Source organism: Labeo rohita, chromosome 17 (assembly GCF_022985175.1).
Source record: "Labeo rohita strain BAU-BD-2019 chromosome 17, IGBB_LRoh.1.0, whole genome shotgun sequence".
In the NCBI taxonomy this organism is placed as follows: domain Eukaryota; kingdom Metazoa; phylum Chordata; class Actinopteri; order Cypriniformes; family Cyprinidae; genus Labeo; species Labeo rohita.
This window is the reverse complement of record NC_066885.1, coordinates 16,002,562-16,022,504: the sequence shown is the minus strand read 5'-3', so window position 1 is coordinate 16,022,504 and position 19,943 is coordinate 16,002,562. Positions and strand designations below refer to the sequence as shown.

The window sequence follows — 19,943 nt, the reverse complement described above, 5'->3', positions numbered from 1 at the left end:
TTACCCCATTGATGTGCAGATTAATTTGGCACTGTAAAGTTTTGTATTGTGGTGTATTTGCTTTCAATATACCATTAATGTTCCTTTTCCCATTTGCTTTTTTAAACTTCTGAAGAATCTATATAAAGTATGACAAAAGAGGAAGTATTGAGTACACAAACATAGAGGAACTGTAGTCCTCAATATCTAGTCCTCAACATGAAACAATATATTGTCAAATAAAACAACTTCCTTGCCATCTCTTATTCCTCCCTGGCACACACACACACACACACACACACACACACACACACACACACACACACACACACACACACATTCCTTTCTACAGAGATAAGTCAGTTTCTATCAGAACAAGCCCTATTCATATGGTACACAAAGAGTTTAGTCAAACATCTACAAAAACTCACAAAACACTGCCTACAGCCATTGAACATCAATGTGAAGCATCTGTAAAACAAAAATCCTTCTTAAAACCAAAAAAAAAAAAAAAAGCTTTGAGCTGAAGTTTCCAAAGCAGACAGAGTGACATTTAGTGAAGTAGAGTGTGGTTAAGTTGACAGACCAAGCTTGGTCATGATGCAGTCAGGGCCTTCTTTATCACAAGACAAAAAAAATTACCGGGAATAACAAATATGAGCCTATCAGATAAAACCTTAAGATAAAGACAAGGATCTCACAGTTTTAGAGACACTGTGCTGCATGGACTGTCAATGTACAAAGAGAAATGAGACTCAAACAACCACTCCCAAAACATTCAAACACACATGAAAGGCTGTTTCAGGACGCCCTCGACTCAACAGGAAGTTCAAAGCAGGTTGCATAAAACAGATCTCATGATGTTTGCAAGCCCAAAGAAGTTTTCCTGAAACATGCATCAGACTTTGTTTTTAAAAGCCAAATATTATACAGATATAACCACTTGAAGAGATAGTTCACCTAAAATAGAAACTCATCATCATTTACTCACCCTCATGTCACTCCAAACCGGTCTTTCTTTATTCAGTGAAAAACAATAGATAATATTTATAAATAGATAATACAATAGATAATATAAATAAACATGACCCTGCACCACAAAACCAGTCATAAGTAGCATGGGTATATTTGTAGCAATAACCAACAATAAATTGTACGGGTCAAAATTATCGATTTTTCTTTTATGCCAAAAATCATTAGGATATTAAGTAAAGATCATGTTCCATGAAGATATTTTGTAAATGTCCTCCTGTAAATATATTAAAACTTGTGATTAGTAATTGCTCAGAAGTTCATTTGGACAACTTTAAAGGTGATTTTCTCAATATTTGAACTTTGTGCACTCTCAGATTTCAGATTTTCAAATAGTTGTATCTCAGTCAAATACTGTCCTATCCTAACAAACTATACATCAATGAATGTATAAATCTCAATTTCAAAAAACTGATTCTTATGACTGGTTTTGTGGTCCATGGTCACAAATGCCTTTTGGTACGTATAATGAAAGTCATGAGTACTCACTGACTTTTAGCTTATAGACAAAAACACTCCCACAGGAGACACTGAGTCATGTAGGTTTGGAAAAACATGAGGGTGTGTAAAGGACAACAGTGTTTACATTTTTGGGTGAATGAATTTTTAATACAAACATTTTACTAGTTGTGCAATATGTGTGCTCACATTATAGCAAGTAGTAGTTGTTAGTGCTAAACCTAAAGCTCTTAAACAAACCTTAAAGGGGTCATCAGAAGCCCATTTTCCACAAGTTGATATGATTCTTCAGGGTCTTAAAGAAAAGTCTATAATATACTTTGCTTAAAAATTTCAATGGTAGTAAAACAACACCCTTTTTACCTTGCCAAAATCAGCTCTGCAAAAATCATCTCAGTCTGGTCAAGTTTGCTTTAAATGTTAATGAGCTCTGCTCGCCCCACCCCTCTCTTCTCTCTGTGGAGTGACAAGCCTGTTTACGTTAGCCGCATTTAGCTGCTAAACTTGCTAACTAACACGTTAATAGGAAAGGCGATTGCAAAGATTCATTAAAAATGGCTTGATTTGAAAAAAGGGATATTATTTTTACAGATTAATTAAAAACCACTGCATGGATTTTTATCATTATAGGGTAGATTTGTACATACACTGCCAACACACATTAATGTTCAAACAACATATAAAAGAGAACTTTGCATCCGATGACTCCTTTAATTAAATAATACTCACTAAAACTGTACGAATTTGACTAATATCTCCCTCCTCCCTTCTGCTTTGTATAGCAGATTGTATCTATTCCAGACTGTGTATATATCCTATAAAGCGTCGATCAGCTGGCATGGGGCTTGTGTCGAGTCTGGTCTCGGGTTGGTCCATTCTCTGGTGCAGGATTGTTGCCAAAATTCCAATCCACAGGATTGAGAAGCTGCAGGGTTTTCTTATGCGTCCAAATGGGGTTGAGGAAGAAGGTGAGCAGGAAGAGGCCTATGAAGAACAGCAGCCTCTGAATCAATGGGATGTGGGTGTTCATCTCCTCCCAGTGATTCCAACTCACCCACCACATGTAGTAAGACACAACCATCCGGCAGTGAAACATGTGAATCATCACCCACTGGTTAGCTTTCCAGAATAGAGTCTTAGACCAGCCCGCCTTAGAAAAGAATAAGTGTAAGAGTTAAAACCAAGTCCAAAACTGGGTTTTATTCACTCAAATGTAGTTAACTCACTATTAACTACACAGAGGGAGAACCTGAATTTCTATTTCAACTGTACACTGACAGATTTTTGTGCTCTGAGCTTTGAAATCTAAAGCAAACAGACAATAATTCAAACTGTTGCTCCATCATGACAAGGGTTGACTTGAAAAAAGGAAACTGACAGATTATTTATTGCTCACATGTGCTATGTGTACATAGAAACACAAACACAAAAATGAAAAAAATCACCGGAGCAGAATGCACAAGCGCATTCTGTGTGAACGGCCCCTAAGGGGTTATTCCCACAGAATGTTTTTGCATTTGAAATCACAACGCAAGACAGTGGAACCTCTGTTTTAGAAGTTGAACTTGACAACTATTCTAAAAAAAAACACAACAGCTCCTTAAACAGTTGAAACTTAGAGAAAAAGTTCCTCTTTCTAAGAGCAGTGTACAAACATAGCAGAACTATAGAAGAGTTTTCAGCTATCAAACATGATCAGTGTTAGGAAGGTTACAGTATTTAGTAATAAGTTACAGTTACAAGTTACCCTATTTAAAATGTAATAAGCAGTGTAACTATTTCAATTATTTTATATATCAGTAATGTAACGGATTACATTTGATTACTTTTCTCATTTCCCATTATTCATTTTCAAACATTTAAAAGCAGACAGGGTTAATCTTACAGTAGTACTCAACTATAAAACTATAAAAATTAAATTTTACAGCACAGCCACCACAAAAAAAAAAAAAAAAAAAAAAAAAAAAAAAAAAAAAAAAATCAACCTTACCACCTCTTTTTACTTCGAGGTTAAATATTGATTTAAAATCATAAGTTACAGTTTAATCGTTATGATACTGTTTTTGAAATCAAACCTTTGCATAGCTATGACAGGAAACACTGGCATCTAATGATATCTTGGAAAATAACAGTTAATCTTAAAAAAATAAAGCATATACATCGGTGGCACCCAAACTCAGTCCTGGAGAGCCGGTGTCCTGCAGAGTTTAGCTCCAACCTGCCTCAACACACCTGCTGGGAAGTTTCTAGGATGCCTAGTAAGAGCTTGATTAGCTGGTTCAGGTGTGCCTAATTGTAGTTGGAGCTAAACTATGTAGGACAACAGCCCTCCAGGAGCCAGTTTTGACACCCCTGATATACATAAACCCAGCATGTGTCCTATTCTGTGTCCTGAACCCCTGAAACATTGGTGTCTCATATGGGCCATTCCATAATTGTGGGTACATCTCATGTCCGCAAAGTATATTTTTAATATATTTTCATCAGTATAAAGCCCCAGTGCTTAATTTTCTAGTACACAATTATATTTCCCCAATCACACATATCAACACATATGTTGAAAAAGCCATATCTTTTGTTCAAAAATGTGTATTGGTTAAACTAGCAATCCTGTGTCAAGAGTGGATTAATTGCTAATGTTACACAAGTATCATTGCTGCAAATTTTAACAAGACAGTTTAACTAAAACTTATGTTTTGTTTATGAAAATATATATTTCTAAACATACCATATGCTCAGTAGTTCTAGGCTTAAATGTTGAGTATAGGCCAAAACACTAAAAATCTCAAAAGTTACCTGTAAACTGTGTTACCCAGTAAAGGTAACATGGTGGACACTAGCAAACATAGATGATATTTTATGCACATATTCCTACAGATCACCTTTATTAATGTAGCACTTTACGCAATATAGATTGTTTCAAAGCAGCTATGTAAGGTCATGTTTGGGTTTTTGGGAAACAGGAAAACTTTTTCTTCACATTGTCAAATTCTAAATGTACGCCTAATTATAGAATGACCCATATTTTAGAGCAGTCAAAAAGAAATCAATTAAATCTTTGTGTGTGTGAAAATATTCAGATGTAACTTCCTTTGTAATTGTTAACATTAACATTGTTAACTGTAACAGATTACAGTTACATTTATTTTAAAATTAAATTTCATAATTCTGTTACATATAATTACTCCCAAACACGGAACATGATGAACTGTTGAACTTGTGAAAACATGTTTTTCACACAGTGAAATGGAAGCGAAACTGGTCGGCAGACAAGAAAGCAGAGGCGTTTCCGAAGCGCACTAGAAAACAAAAAAGGTTTTTCCTACACATATATTATTTCTTAACAAACCTCAACAAAACTTACTAGCAAACTGAGCTGGCAAAAAGTTTTGCTTTGACCTTTGTGTCTCACCTTAAGCAGCATCCAGGAGACGCAGGTGAAAGGTGTGCTCATCTCCAGCAGCAAAGTCACCATAGGAAGGAAATGCCCCAACGAGTTCCACACAACCGCCCCGGCAAACCCTGAAAGGGCGAAGAAGTGATGCAAGGCTAACGGAAAGTCGAAAGACCGGAATGCCACATTGGACGCATGAAGGGCCGTGTTTTCAAACAGGAAGAAGCCTGTAGCAGTCAGAATGTTGAACCAGGACCAGTCCTCCTGCCCTTTAATTTTATCAGAGTAGACGGCAGAGTCCTCCATGAGCGCCCGAAGCCCTGCCACCGTGCTCTGGATGCCAAACACAGCCCGCGTCGCAGCCAAATCCCAGAAGACCTTGAATGAAAGATAAAGTCTGCAACGTTAGGAAAATTAAAAACATCAAAATGTCATATTGAAGTAGTAAACAGTTCATCTAAAAATGAAAGTACCCTCAGGCCATTCTGTAGATGAGTTCATCAAAACAAATTTGTAGAAATTTAGCATTACATCACTTGTTCACTAATGGATCCTCTGCAGTGAATGGGTGCCGTCAGAATGTCCAAACAGCTGTCCAAACATCTTGTGAAGTGAAATATGTACAGATCAAGCCCTGTTTACAAGCGAAAAACAGTCCAAAACATTTCTAAATAAAAATGTCAGTGGATTCTGATGTGAAATGACAACAGGAGATAGACTTTTTTTTTTTTTTTTTCACTGGATGAAGCATTATTATGGACATTTAAAGTTAAAAAGCCTTAATGATGGATTTGTTTTTTACAAAAACGCAGCTTTTTGCTTCACTTCACTAATCGACATTAATCGACAGACTGGAGTTGTATGCACTATTGTGATGTTTTCAATCAACTTTTTGCACTCTCATTTTGATGGCACCCATTGATGAGCAAGTAATGTACTGCTAAATTTCTCCAAATATGTTCTGATGAGGAAACGAAATTTTCAAATTCAAATTTTAATTTGTGGGTGGACAAAAACTTTGAAAAACAAAAACAATCATTTAAAAAAAAAACATATTAATGGGCACCTTTTCTTTGTCTGACAGTGAGCGGAAGGTGCAAAACAGCAGTTTAGATCCGATGTGAGAGAGGAAGAAGACAAAGGCGTAGAAGACAAAGCCCAGGCAGATGATTTTCAGTTGAACGTCCAGGGAAAAGTAGTCCATGCTGAAGTTGTGACCCGAGGGCAGTATTAAATTATCTGGCTGGGAGGACATTGCTCAGATCTCTGAACTTCAATGCCAGGCTGCAGACTTTGGTAATATGCCACAGTCAGTTCCCATGAAACCAATTACCACTCTAGAAGGAGAAAGACACTCATTATATCACACAGGCACACCCACTGGCCCATTTATCTGCATTATTCACTCAGAGAGAGAAAATGCTCTGCCCTTACTGTACCACAGTTTTAAAACTAAATTCTGACGTTAAATAACACGAGAAGAAGTACAAAGAAACTGGAATCTAAATCACATCATTCTTATGATCTGCTTTCTACTTCTCACTTACTCGCACTACGAATAAATATCATTTCTACAACGGTTACAACTCTATGCTGGGGTTGTTTTTAAATTTGTTGGTATTGTTCTTACCTTTTGTAGACGAAATAACGTCCACGAAACGCATTCCTAATTCTTTTCTCCGTATTAAATACCCAAACTATTAATAACGTATTTTGATGTGAGCTCGATATTAACATAGCTCACATTCCTTCACCGGGTAGCTTAAACAACACTGACTGAACAGTTACAACGAGGCGTCATATGACCTCATCTAATCACATGACTAGGCTAATTTATAAACGCTTACACTATCACCCTCTGCTGGCAGAAACCAGAAGCGTCAGTAAACACATTTTGTGTTCCATTTGCTTGCTTTTCGAAATTGAAGAGACAAATTAAACTAAATTCATATTGAGTTAGCACAAAGGACGTCGAATTTTGAGGGGATAACAACATTACTAAACATTAATTATCAATGTTTCACTTTGATTGCATTATACTGAACACGTGAACTTTACTTTTTTTTTTTTTTTTAATTTACAAAATTTATTATGTGACCCTGGACCATAAAAACAGTCATAAGAAGCAAGGGTATATTTGTAGCAATAGCCAAAAATACATTGTATGGGTCAAAATGATGTTTTTTCTCTTATGCCAAAAAACATTACGATATTTAGTAAAGATCATGTTTGTAAATTTCCTACTGTAACTATATCAAACCTTAATTTTTGATCGGTAATATGCATTGCTAAGAACTTCATTTAGACAACTTGAAAGGTGATTTTTCTCTTTTTTTTTTTTTTTTTTTGCAAAACATACATTAATAGAAAGCTTATTTATTCGACTTTCATAACTCTATGCATAAATCTCAGTTTTAAAAAATTTACCCTTATGACTGTTTTTGTGGTTCAGTGTCACATAATTAAATTCATATTAAAATTTAGTTTTCAATATTTTTATGAATATTTCTGGAAAGCAATATTGTGGACATTTTCTAGTGCTGTATTGCAAAATTAAAATTTGTCGTGTTTTGTTTTGAACTTGTTTAGGCAGATTAGAAAAATGTAATCAGATCAGGGGTTATATTGGCACAATTAGCCACAATTTTGATGTTTTTTTTTTTTTATTATTTTACAAAACTGGTGCCGGACTAATGAAATAAATGCAAGACAGCTGTCGAGAAACATTAAAATCGTTGTTTTGTTAATGTTGTGCAAAGTTAATTCAATCAAGACAATCCAAATAACTCATTTCCTTCAAAAATTTAATGACTGAGTTATTTACAGTATATGATCATAGCAATAATCAAGTCATGAAAAGAAACACAAGTAATCCAGATGACCAAAATCAAAAAGCGTCAAATTTGTAACACAAATTTATAACACAATTTAAACATTTCATGAATACATAAAAAATAAACAAAATTGATAAGTTTAACAATAAACAACATTCAAAAAAGTGATTTGGAAAAGCAATGAAGCAGAAAACCCACATTCAGCATCAGAATGGTGCATGCCACCCCAAAGAAATAAAACAAAACTAAACAAAAAAACTCAACCAATAAGGAAGAGCAGAAAAAGTTTTGCTTCAACAAAGGATCAATTATGTATTTATATTATATATATATATATATATTTATATATAACTATTTATATTTATATAATTCTGTACAAATAATGAATATTTGGTATTATATTCACCCTTCATATAGATATGATATACAGTATAATAAATGAAAATATTCTCAGCTAAACAACTACCTTTTTCATTTGTTAATTTCACTAAGATTTTATAATCTTTTCACATTCTGAGATCCAGGATTAATCCAGTCCCAAGATGAAGCTTGTCTAGAGTAAGAAACTGAAACGGGGCATCTCAGTCCGCACCGGTACCAAAGGCCCGCTGACGGTTTTCAAATACTGTGGTCCGGAGGGTTAATCATTTTCAGTGAATCATTTCTTTTTGTTAAATACTGATTTATGATTTATTCTGATGGAAATAAATGTACATATTAATAGAGTAAATGCACAGGATGTTCATGAAAGCATATTTAAACAAGATGACCACCCAGTGCAACCCTGCCGAAGAAAATATGATAATCATACAAACAAATTGACATTTGATAACTGATTTTACTGGTCTAAAGTGAGCATTTGTTCTTCCAGATGTTTGTTTAGAGGTCAGCTCACTAAAACACTTTCAGGCTGTCATGTTGAAATGATAATGATGAAGCATGGGGAAGACGGAGTGGATGAAGGTCTGTGAACAGCAGAAGCTGTTCAAACATGTGGCACATAAACATATTTGGCACATAAACACTGCCTGCATTACTGGCACGTTTGCATATTGATAACTGAGCAGGTTAATCAGAAAGAACAGCTGCCACATTGCAGGACCGCATAATCACAACCACCATGTAGGGGGAGAAAAAAACTTGATTAAACAAAAGATGATTAAAATAATCAGTTCATTATCAACTCAATTTGCCATGACGAAAAATGAATATCACATAATCAGCTGGTAACACTTACAAAAAGTTGCAAGAGTTAAAAGATTAGTTCACTTCCAAAATAATTTACTCACCCCCATGTCATCAAAGATGTTCATGTCTTTTTTTCTTAAGTCACTAAGAAATGTGAAGGTCCAAATTTAAGTTTCAGTGCAGTTCTAAAGGGCTTTAAACGATCCCAGCTGAGAAATAAGGGTCTAATCTATCGAAACGATCGGTCATTTTCTCAAACAAAAAGGATATTATTACTTTTTTTTAACCGCAATTGCTTGTCTTGCACTAGCTCGCATACGCATTACAAAATAACGCTGGAAAGTCACACGTTATGTAGATCCTAAGGTGCCTTCACGCCATATCGAAATTCCCGTAATTACGAGATTACAACTTGTAAAAAGTGTTCACGTCCTCGTAGAACTCGTAATAACAACTTGTGAACTGGGAGTCTTCTGAGAACTACGACTTGTACCACATGACCGCTTTACCACCTGACCAACGTATGCTCTGTCTGGAGTTGATAATGTTGCCATAGAAAAGCATAATTCCGAGTCTGAGGACGTGAACGGCTCAGAGTAGAACGTCACATGTTGTCACCTCGAAATTACGGTAATTACGATATGGCGTGAACGCAGCATAAGTACCGACCCAGTGTTTATAAAGCGGACAGGGTTGCCAGGTTTTCACAACAAAACCCGCCCAATTGCTACTCAAAACTAGCCCAGTTGCATTTCGAAGGGGGTCCCCGTTAAAAATAACGTTCCAGGGGATAAAATACATGTTTTTTTTTTTTTGTCGGGAACCCCCGGCAAATTCGTATTTCAGGGGCTAAATATGACATTATTGGGGTCGCTTCAGTCTGCAGACATCAAAAACAACCCCCAGCAACAGTGTTAAAGTAGCCCAATTCCGTGGGAAAACCGCGGACTTGGCAACACTGAAAGAGGACCTGTAAAGAAAGTCAAACGCCCTTTACAAAAAAGGTAAAACAATGTCAGATTATTTTGAAGTTGGAGGAGAAAATTAGTTTTTCGCCCTACCCTACCTTTTTGAACAGAAGTACAAAGACAAAGAACTAACCATGCATGACCTTTCCAGTGTGATTAAGCAATGCATGAAGTCATGGACGTGCATTGCAGTGCTACTGCAAGATAAGCATTTGTGGTAAAAAGTATATAAACTTACATTTTATTTTAGATAATGACCAATCGTTTCACTAGATAAGACCCTTAATCCTCGGCTGGAATCATGTAGAGCCCTTTGAAGCTGCACTGAAACTGCAATTTGGACCCTCAAACCGTTGGCCACCATTAAAGTCCACAATATGGAGAAAATTCCTAGAAATGTTTTCCTCAAAAAAAAACTTAATTTCTTTGCAACTGACAAAGGAAAGATGACACTGGGGTGAGTAAATTATAAGGAAGTGAACTAATTATTCTGGAGGTGAACTAATCCTATAACATTAACAAACAATGAACAATTTATTAACATTAACAAAGCTGAAAAAAAAAAAACATTGCTCATTGTTAGTTCATCTTAATCAATGCATTATCTAACATTATCAAATGAGACCTTATTGTAAAATATTACCCATCAGTTTATTGTGTATTTTTCAACAGTCTGACTAGTTTGTAAGGCCAGGAGAGTGTCAGTAATGATCCATGAATTTCTATAAACCCTGAGGGCCACGACTTGCACTACGAAGCTGTAAATTGCCCAGAACTTGTTCTAAATAATGATTAACAAAATAATCCATCAAAACATCTGTTGGTGTGAAATGAGAGCTAGAAAACTGTATCGTTTCTTTAGGTGCAGTTCACAACTGAAATGCTGTGTTTTGACTTGTGTTTTGAGAAAATACTCCCAAAATTTTTATCCAGCTCAAAACCAGTTTCATCGATTACAAGCCTCTCGTAAATGAAATGCTGTAATTGTGTTTGAACAATGACTTGCACAACAAATACAGAGCACTGGGAAATTAAAAGAAAATATTTGCTTCTAAGGACAAGCTCTTCACAAGGTCATCTCGCGAAGGAAATTGAGAATATAAAGCTATAAGGAAGTCGAGTGGAAGTGATAAAACTAATCTCCTCTAATCTCTGGCCTCCTCTCCTTCGGTGGCACAAACACACAATGGGGAAATAGTTTGACTTTTGAAATGACCTTGTATAAATGATATATAGCGGATAAAATATGCCATTTTTAAATGATATGTTATAAAGTAAGTCTTGGTGAAGGTTTTTGAGGCTGTTGGCAGTGACACTTAAGTGGCTGCGAGACAACTGCAAGTGTTCGTGCATTTACGCTTCATATTAACAGAACATCCGACACTTTTATCTGAAGTGTTAGAGCTGAACTGCTGCGTGTTTAAGCTGAAATCTCTCTCTGGAACAGAAAGTGGGTCTCTAGTGATATATTCTGAATGAAGCCTGCATTTTAAAGCAAGTTCAGTGATTGTATAACAATCCAAAGCAACTTGGTTTTGGTATTGTAATATAATCGGCCATCCTTTGGACCAAAGCCGTCAAATAGACTCAGGAACAGTTTGATTATACAGATAAATCATTCTGCACGTTCTCACAGATGTGTGGTATGTGGACTGCATGCAGTCGTACCGATAAAACATTTATCACCAACCACCAAGTCATCTAGATAATAATGGGAACACCCAATGTCTCCTTCAGTCGAGACAAAATCATTGATTTTCTTTGTCAAGACACACAGAAAAGACATAAAAAGCAGATTTTTTGCAAAGACCATGGGTCAGATGCTTACTAACAGTAGATGGAGTGGAAAATGGTTCAATAAAAATAAATACATGAAGGGATGAAACATCCAGAGACATGAAATGATAAATCGATAGTCACACAAAACCTTGCAATTCAACTGCAACAATATCTTTTAGAACTTCATTTCCCTTGGAAATACATACAAACATACATTTAGAAGAAGAAAGTGCAAAAATGCATTTTTGAACCTTAACACTGAATTTAGGTTTTAAGCAATTGCACCCAAAAACCTACAGTAATTCCTCTAAAATGACATAAACCATAAGCATCAAGTATGAAGTAGTGTGACAGCTGTATATTTGATATCAGTAAGTAGGTGAATAATAAAAACTGATCTTCAGTTTGGCAATGTAAACCCTCAGGCTGATATTTTGCTTTAATTTTCCTGACCAACAGCATTTTTTAAAAGGCTGCGACTGTCCGCTCTGGCCATCGGCTTCGGTCTAAAATGTATGATTGAGGTATTTCAGCACTGGCACTTACATAAATACTCACAAGAGTTCATGAGAAAAATACTATGAGCTTAACTGGGGAGAGAGACGGAGAGAGAGAAAAACAGAAATACAAAGACAGAGAAATGAAATACAAAGCTACAGAACTTGAATAAAACCAGATGGAACCGTAACTAAAGACTTTTCAGGTTTCTTAATTCAATGTAAACAAATGGATTGTTTAAATTTGAGGCCTCAATTTTTCAAATTTGAAAGTGCTAAATGAATATCATAAAGAGGGATCATCAGATTGGCTGTGGTTAAAGCTTATATGTAAGTTTTGCTTTGTCAGGCAACGTCATTGTCACTTGGGTCTACAATTGCGATATGTTGTGCAATTCTGGTGAAGTATAGCTCTCCCTAAACAGGGAAAACTTCATATGGATGTCGCAGGCAGTTCTGAAAGGTACAAAACCTTTTTGACACTTTTGACAGGTATGAAACTCTTTTGTTTCTGATGGTTCGTTTGATGAATGTATTTTGAACTGGCTCTGTCACTGAGAGTGATGATGGTGATGGTGTGATAAAGGTGTTCCCTGTGACTCTCAGAGCCGTGTTTGGGCCTCTGGTATATAGATCTCGATGCTGTCGGCTCGCTCTGATGCTGAGTTTTGTCGGAATGAAGCTGCGCGTTTGGCCGCCATGAGGCGCCGTCGTGCCTCCTGTCTCTGGCGGTCGGGGAGATCCAAAGATTTTTCCCTTGTCACACTCTTACGCAACGTCTTCTTTGGTACTGGCGGCGGGAGCTGGAACCATGACAAATAATATACGAACACAAGATATGAACGTAGAACTCTGCAGCAGACTAGAGATACAGATACACTATGTTTTTAATTTAATTAATAATCTATACACTACCATTACCACTTATGCTTACCAAGGCTGCAAGATGCAATACTGTTTATTATTATTATTTATATATATTTAAAAATGTAATTATTTCTGTGATGGCAAAGCTAAAAACATTAGTGCAAACAGTTGTGCTGCTTTATATTTTTGTGGAATCTGATACATTTTTTTCTTCAGGATTCTTTGATGAATAGAAAGTACAAAATAACTGTTTTTTATTATATACAGTTGAAGTCAAAAGTTTACATACACCATACAAAATGCATGTTATTTTTTATTTTTATTTGGTACTGACCTGAACAAGACCTTTCATATAAAAGATTTACGTATAGTCCACAAGAGAAAATAGTAGTTGAATTTAAAAAAAAATTACCGCATTCGAAAGTTTACATACACTTGATTCCTAATACTATGTTGTTACCTGAAAACACAGCTGTGTTTTTTTGTTTAGTGATAGTTGTTCATGAGTCCCTTGTTTGTCCTGAACAGTTAAACTGCTGTTCTTCAGAAAAATCCTTCAGGTCCCACAAATTCTTTAGTTTTTCATCATTTTTGTGTATTTAAACCGTTTCCAACAATGACTGTATGATTTTGAGATCCATCTTTTCACAATGACGATAACTGAGGGACTCATACGCAGCTATTACAGAAGGTTCAAACGCTCACTGATGCTTCTGATAGAAAAACGATGCATTAAGAGCCAGGGGTGTAAACTTTTGAACAGAATGAAGATGTGTACATTTATTTTGCATAAATATATATATTTTTTCATTTAGTACTGCCCTTTAGAAGCTACAGTACTTACATGTTTCTCAGAAGACAAAATAAGTTAAATTTACCCTGATCTTTAAATTTAAAAAGTTTTCATCCACCAGCTCTAATGTTGGTAAAATTATCTTCTTTTCAACCGATTCTGCAAGGTGTATGTAAACTTGACTTCAACTGTATGTCTTTACTGTATTAAATAAATTCTTCACAAAAACCTTACTGACCCCAGGCTTTTGAATGGTAGAGTATATGTCAATAAACAATATTTATTTTAACAGTACAGTCTGGAGCATCAAATTAGGTTTGATGACAAATACGACCATTACAAATCCTCTAACCAATCAGCTCTCACCTTCTTCACAGGACTTTCAATAAGTCTCCAATCGTTGGATTTAATCTTCTGCAACTCATTGAATTTGGAGGTAACATCATCAATGGAGAGCTGCAGCAGGTCCCAGAACCCGGCCAGGTCCTGAGAGGTGGGCCGAGGCATGGCACTGGGGTCCTGCAACACAACTGAGGATTTAAAACTCTACACTCTAAAAATGTAAATTCATTTTAAAAAATAATGTTAAATATATCAATAAATACTTTGAAACTGACAAATACTACATTAAAATCGTATTTTAAGCATTTAAAATGCATTTGCCAAATACTTTAGTTGTTAAGATTTAACTATTTGAAAATCTGGAATCTGAGGGTGCAAACAATCAAAATATTGAGAAAATCACCTTTAGAGTTGTCCTAAAGCAGTTCTTAGCAATGCATATTACTAATTAAAAATTAAGTTTTGATATATTTACGATAGGAAATTTACAAAATGTCTTCTTGGAACATGATCTTTACTTAATATCTTAATGATTTTTGGCATAAAAGAAAAATCGATAATATATGCTTAATATATGCAAATAAATGCTTTATAAAACGCCATTTAATTGATCAGTTTATTACTTTTATGTGTAACTTTATTTTTAACAGATTTGAAAAGGTCAACTAATTTGTCAATTGATGATTTAGTTATTTACATTTTTAGTTTTGAATTAAATGCAATCATAATTGATTTCTTCATTTCATTTTAAGTGGCAGTTCTAATCCTTCACAGCATGCACATCTTTATAAATGTGTACAGTTGAAGACTGAAGAGCTTGAAAGCTTGAGGCGTAACCATTTTTATTTGATGCAACAACTATATTTTTATCATTTGTTGTCATTTCATAAATCTGTATGTGGCCAAATTACCACTGTGAGTGTTTGCCATTAAACAGAGGAGTATTTTATTCATGAGGATTTAGGTTGTTTACTAAAACATCGCTCTATTGTGCATGCCACAGTACTTGGTCATTTGCGTTCTCTGCATGCCCGGCTCAGATCAGCTGATGTGCTGCTGTGTATCATATTTAATGAATGTGACAGCAGAACAAAAGGCCATCAACTACACCAGAATTACTCCAGCACAGACAACCCCCAAGGAAGTGTGGCAGTGCGTCAGGGGAAGAGCTGCTGTGAGTACAAAGCATAGCAAGATAACATAAATAGAACACGCACAAATTGGCATATGTGCACTCTGATGTTACTTACTAGGTTCTGCTGGCAAAGCCAATAAAATTGCTGGAATTTCTGGGACATCAGGAGCTGTGCACTTCCTACAGCACTCCGGATCTTCCCTAGGACTAACAAGGAAAGAGATAAATATTTAATAACAACGAGCTATTGAACTCACACATTTATACAGAACATATTTAACTGTTTTTGTAGTTCATAAAGCATCTGCACACTCATAGACCTGTGGACCTACACATAAACATGCAGATGTTTCTGCTACATAGCAGTATGTGAAATCCTTAAAGGAATAGTTGACCCCAAAATGAAAATTACCCAATGATTTACTCACACTCAAGCCATCCTAGTGTATATGACTTTCTTCTTTCAGGCAAATACATTTGGAGTTACATTAAAAATGTTCCTGGCTCCTCCAAGCTTTATAATGGCAGTGAATGGCTGTTGAGATTTTGAAGTCCAATAAAGAGCATCCATCCATCATAAAAGTTCTCCACGTGGCTCCAATGCATTATTAAAGGCCTCCTGAAGTGAAGGCCTTTTGGTAAGAAAAATATCCATATTTAAATCGTTATACACTGTAATCTCTACACTCTAAAAAAATGCTTTTTTTTGTTTGTTTGTTTTTTTTTTTTAAATATTTTTACCCAGGTTCTGGGTGTTATTTTTTTGAACCCAAATACTGGGTTCAACTTGTTCTCATGATCTCAACAGCCATTCACTGCCATTATAAAGCTTGGAAGAGCCAGGACATTTTTTAATAAAACTCTGATTGTATTCGCCTGAAAGAAGAAAGATATACACACTTGGGATTTAGGAGTAAAGCATGGGGTAATTTTCATTTTTGGGTGAACTATCCCTTTAATATGTCCAAGTACTTAGTATACATGTAGACAAACATTACGGATTATGTACACAACTATTCAAAAGTTAGGGGTCCGTAAGATTTTGTTTTTCACATAAATTAATTTTTATTCAGCAAGGATGGATTAAATTTCTCAAAAGCGACAGTAAAGTCGTTTATAATGTTACAAATGATTTTTTTATATTAAATAAATGGTTTCTATTCATAAAAGACACCTGAAGAAAAAAAAAAACGGCTTCTACAAAAATATTAAGCAGTACAACAACAGTGTTTTTCAACAGTGATATGTTTTTTGGGCACCAAATCAGCATATTAATAATTGATTATGTGACACTGAAGACTGGAGTAATGGTTGCTGCAAATTCAGCCTTGCCATCACAGGAATAAATTACATTTTAAAACATTACAACAAGAAACTGTTGTATTTTTAACTGTAACAATAGTTCAGAATATTTCTGTTTTTACTTTTTTATCAAATAAATGCAACCTTGGTCAGCAAAGAAACTTCTTTCAAAAACATCCAAAAATCCAAAAGGACCCCAACCTTTTGAATGATTATGTACTATATCTGATGAGATTGTGAAGTGTGGACACTTTGCTATCCCATAATATATATCAGCTCTTTTAAAGTTCAAGTGCTGTGGGTACCAGGAAAGTTGTTTCTTTTGGCAAAATTGTACTTAATAGAAAAGTAAACAGCCTTCATGATTCTTAATTAAGCTTAACCTAGTTCGTCGGTGTTAGCTGGTTTCGCAGACTGCGTTTATAGTGGTCTTTGGGTACTTTCATCTGGACAGTACCCGTTGACCACCCAGTGAAACACCAGTTCTTCATCAAATTCTGTACTAAATGTGAATTTGGTCATATTCATAAATCTGATAAACTCCACAACAAAAGCGATTTACACTTTCATACTCTAATGCATTCTCAAATCCACTTCTGTGCATTATCTCCCTCAGTCTGTCGTTCAGAGCCTCAGTGCCATTCTGAGCTCTTTGCCATGGAAACCTGACAGATGTTGACAGATGTAATTGCTCACATGGCAGCACTCTCAGTGCGAGCCTCTAATAACCTAGAGCTCTGTGAGCGTTTTACCGTTAAATGTGACACTTCTTTGGATTCATACCTGACACTTTGAAACCTGGAGCCAAACTCTCCACCAAACAAATATTATAATATAGAGATTTAACAGCTCGTGAAACCAGAGCTCTGTTAACTCACTTTCCTCTGACAGATCGTTCTCTTCCGCCTCTCCCTCCAGCTCCTTGCACCATCCCTCCATCTTTTTTGTCTCTGTGTGCAGCAATTGCATGAACCAGCTTCCGTCCCTCCTGCACGAGGGTGACGCTCTTCCAGAATCCGTGGGTTGGGGCGGCGTCACTGTAACAGCCACGGTAGCGATGGGTTCCCGCGGCGAGGGCTCCAGCCAGGGCTCGGGGCTGCGCTGGGGACTCGGGGGCTCCGTGGGGGTGCGGTAGTCCTCGCGGTAGCTGAAGAGACCCTGGGTGCGGACAGTCCGAACGGCACCGTACTGCGTTGGAGTGCTGGGCTCGCTGTGACGCTGGAAACCTCCGCCAAACTGAAGACCTTTATCCTCCATTAAAGGAAAGCCCTCCAATTCCAGATCAGCCTGAACTGCGGCCGTGACACTGTTGGACCGCTTAAACCGGCCCTGTCTGTATGACAGAGAAAGATCTCAAATGAGACCAACAACATTTCACACTCAGCTGGTACTTCAGCAAATCGCACCTCACAAACCCTTCACACATAGAGATAAAACAGAGGTGCGGGGAATTTACCTTCTCTCGTCTTCCACTTGAATCCCAACAGACTGATACTCTCGAGAGCCTTTGCTTTCACACTCAGAATCAGTCGCAGCTTCCACCTGCAATGACAACAGACAACTTTAACTGATGATTTCTGACCATGGACATACTTATAATGCTTAACAAATTATATGATTAACCTAGAAATTGTGTAGATTCGGAAATATTTCTTTCTGTTATCATTATAACCTTTTTTTATTGTTTTTATAACCGTTTATTGCCAAATTTTCAATTCTGTATTTTCAATAGGGGGACAAAAGCTCAGTGTGATTTGAGTCTAGTGAGAGAAAAAAAGTAAAAAGCACCCACACAGTCCACAAGTAACTTAATAAATTATATACAATGTTCTATCCAATGTTCTATGTATTTAATAAGTGCATTCATTATGTAATCTGGCCTAATAAATAAAAGGGTTTTAATCATAGTTTCGTGAAAAATTCCTTTCCAAGTACAGAAAAAAAACAACAAAAACAAGTAACAAACTTCCATTCCCGAACAAAAACCTGAAGGTGGTGGAGTTAATAAACCATGAGAGATACATAAGGTTAACTTGTGAGAAACTTTCTTGGAGTGGCTATGTTTAGTCAAGTCAACTCCTAAACTTATGTTATAAAATTATGCAGGTATTTTTCAAAGGAATTTACAATAAAAATATATCATGTATAAAGATAACCCTAAACCTGACACTATATACAGGTCAAAAGTTTACATACACCTGGCAGAATCTGCAAAATGTTATTTATTTGACCAAAATGCAAGTTATTTTTTGTTTAGTACTAACCTGAAGAAGATATTTCACATAAAAGACATTTACATATAGTCCACAAGAGAAAATAATAGTTGAGTTTATAAAAATGACCCCGTTTAAAAGTTTACATACACTTGATTTTCAATACTGTGTTGTTACACTCTCTGATGCTCCAGAAAAAAAAAACGATGCAGGGCCAGGGGGTGACCCCTTTTTGAATTTGAAGATCAGGATAAATTTGACTTATTTTGTCTTCTGGGAAACATGTAACTATCTTCTGTAGCTTTTGAAGGGCAGTACTAAATGAAAAATGATACAATATTTAGGCAAAATAAGAAAAATGTATACATCTTTATTCTGTTTAAAGGTTTACACCTCTGGCCCTTAACGCATTGTTTTTCCTTCTGGAGCATCAGTGAGCATTTGAGATGACCCAATAGATCATTAGACTTCCACACAAGTCCCAAGAGTTGACAAAGAGAACCCAATTAAACAAATGCAATAAAGAAAATATAATTTTTCATTAATTTATTGTGGAAAATGATCCAATATTGCATATCTGTGAGTGGCGAAAGTGTGCGAATCTATAGGATTAACTGTTAATTTGAAGGTGAAATTAGAGTCCATCTGTTCAAAGGTGTTTTTAATCAATGGGATGACTATGAAGTGTGAGTTTGTGTCCTGTTTTATTTAAAGAACAGGGATCTATCAAAATCCGATCATGTTTGTGAAAGTGTATCATGGTACAGACAAAGGAGATCTCTAAGGACCTCAGAAAAAAGTTTGGATTCCAAAAATCCACAGTCGGACAGACTGTATACAAATGGAGGAAATTCAAGACCACTTTTATTTTCCCCAGGAATGGTTGACCAACAAAGATCACTGGTAAGTAACTAAAGATCTTTCTCATATTGGCTAATGTTAATGTTCATGCATCCTTCATCTGGAAAACGCTGAACAGCCATGGTGTGCATGGCAGAGTTGCAAGGAGAAGGCCACAACTCTCCAAAAAGAACATTTCTGCCTGTCTGCAGTTTGCTAAAAATCATGTGCACAAGCCAGAGGGGTGCTGAGGAAATATTGTGTGGATGGATAAGACCAAAATAGAATTTTTTGGTTTAAATGAGAAGTGTTTGGAGAGAG

The 19,943-nt window shown here is 36.0% G+C and overlaps 2 protein-coding genes across 3 annotated transcripts in view; both read right to left on the bottom strand.

The window, feature by feature from the left end:
• On the bottom strand, positions 1-10,120 carry cln8 (CLN8 transmembrane ER and ERGIC protein). Of its 2 annotated transcripts, none has more exons than XM_051132811.1 (4): positions 8,988-10,120; positions 5,931-6,201; positions 4,883-5,242; positions 1-2,620 (listed from the first exon to the last, which is right to left on the bottom strand). In XM_051132811.1, the coding sequence occupies exons 2-4, from the start codon at positions 6,117-6,119 to the stop codon at positions 2,300-2,302; spliced, it is 870 nt and encodes a 289-aa protein (XP_050988768.1). In that variant the 5' UTR covers positions 6,120-6,201; positions 8,988-10,120; the 3' UTR covers positions 1-2,299. The 2 variants fall into 2 exon arrangements, with proteins under 2 accessions (XP_050988768.1, XP_050988767.1); XM_051132810.1 differs by lacking the exon at positions 8,988-10,120 and adding an exon at positions 6,495-6,712.
• A 287-nt stretch (positions 10,121-10,407) lies between these two features.
• dlgap2a (discs, large (Drosophila) homolog-associated protein 2a) overlaps positions 10,408-19,943 on the bottom strand; it is a 166,235-nt gene continuing 156,699 nt past the window's right edge. Inside the window, exons 12-16 of the mRNA XM_051132807.1 lie at positions 18,026-18,111; positions 17,448-17,902; positions 15,383-15,474; positions 14,157-14,309; positions 10,408-12,933 (exon numbers count right to left, since the gene is read on the bottom strand). Of these exons, the coding sequence (XP_050988764.1) occupies positions 12,733-12,933; positions 14,157-14,309; positions 15,383-15,474; positions 17,448-17,902; positions 18,026-18,111 (987 nt within the window). The 3' untranslated portion in view covers positions 10,408-12,732. The remainder of the gene's footprint in view (positions 12,934-14,156; positions 14,310-15,382; positions 15,475-17,447; positions 17,903-18,025; positions 18,112-19,943) is intronic.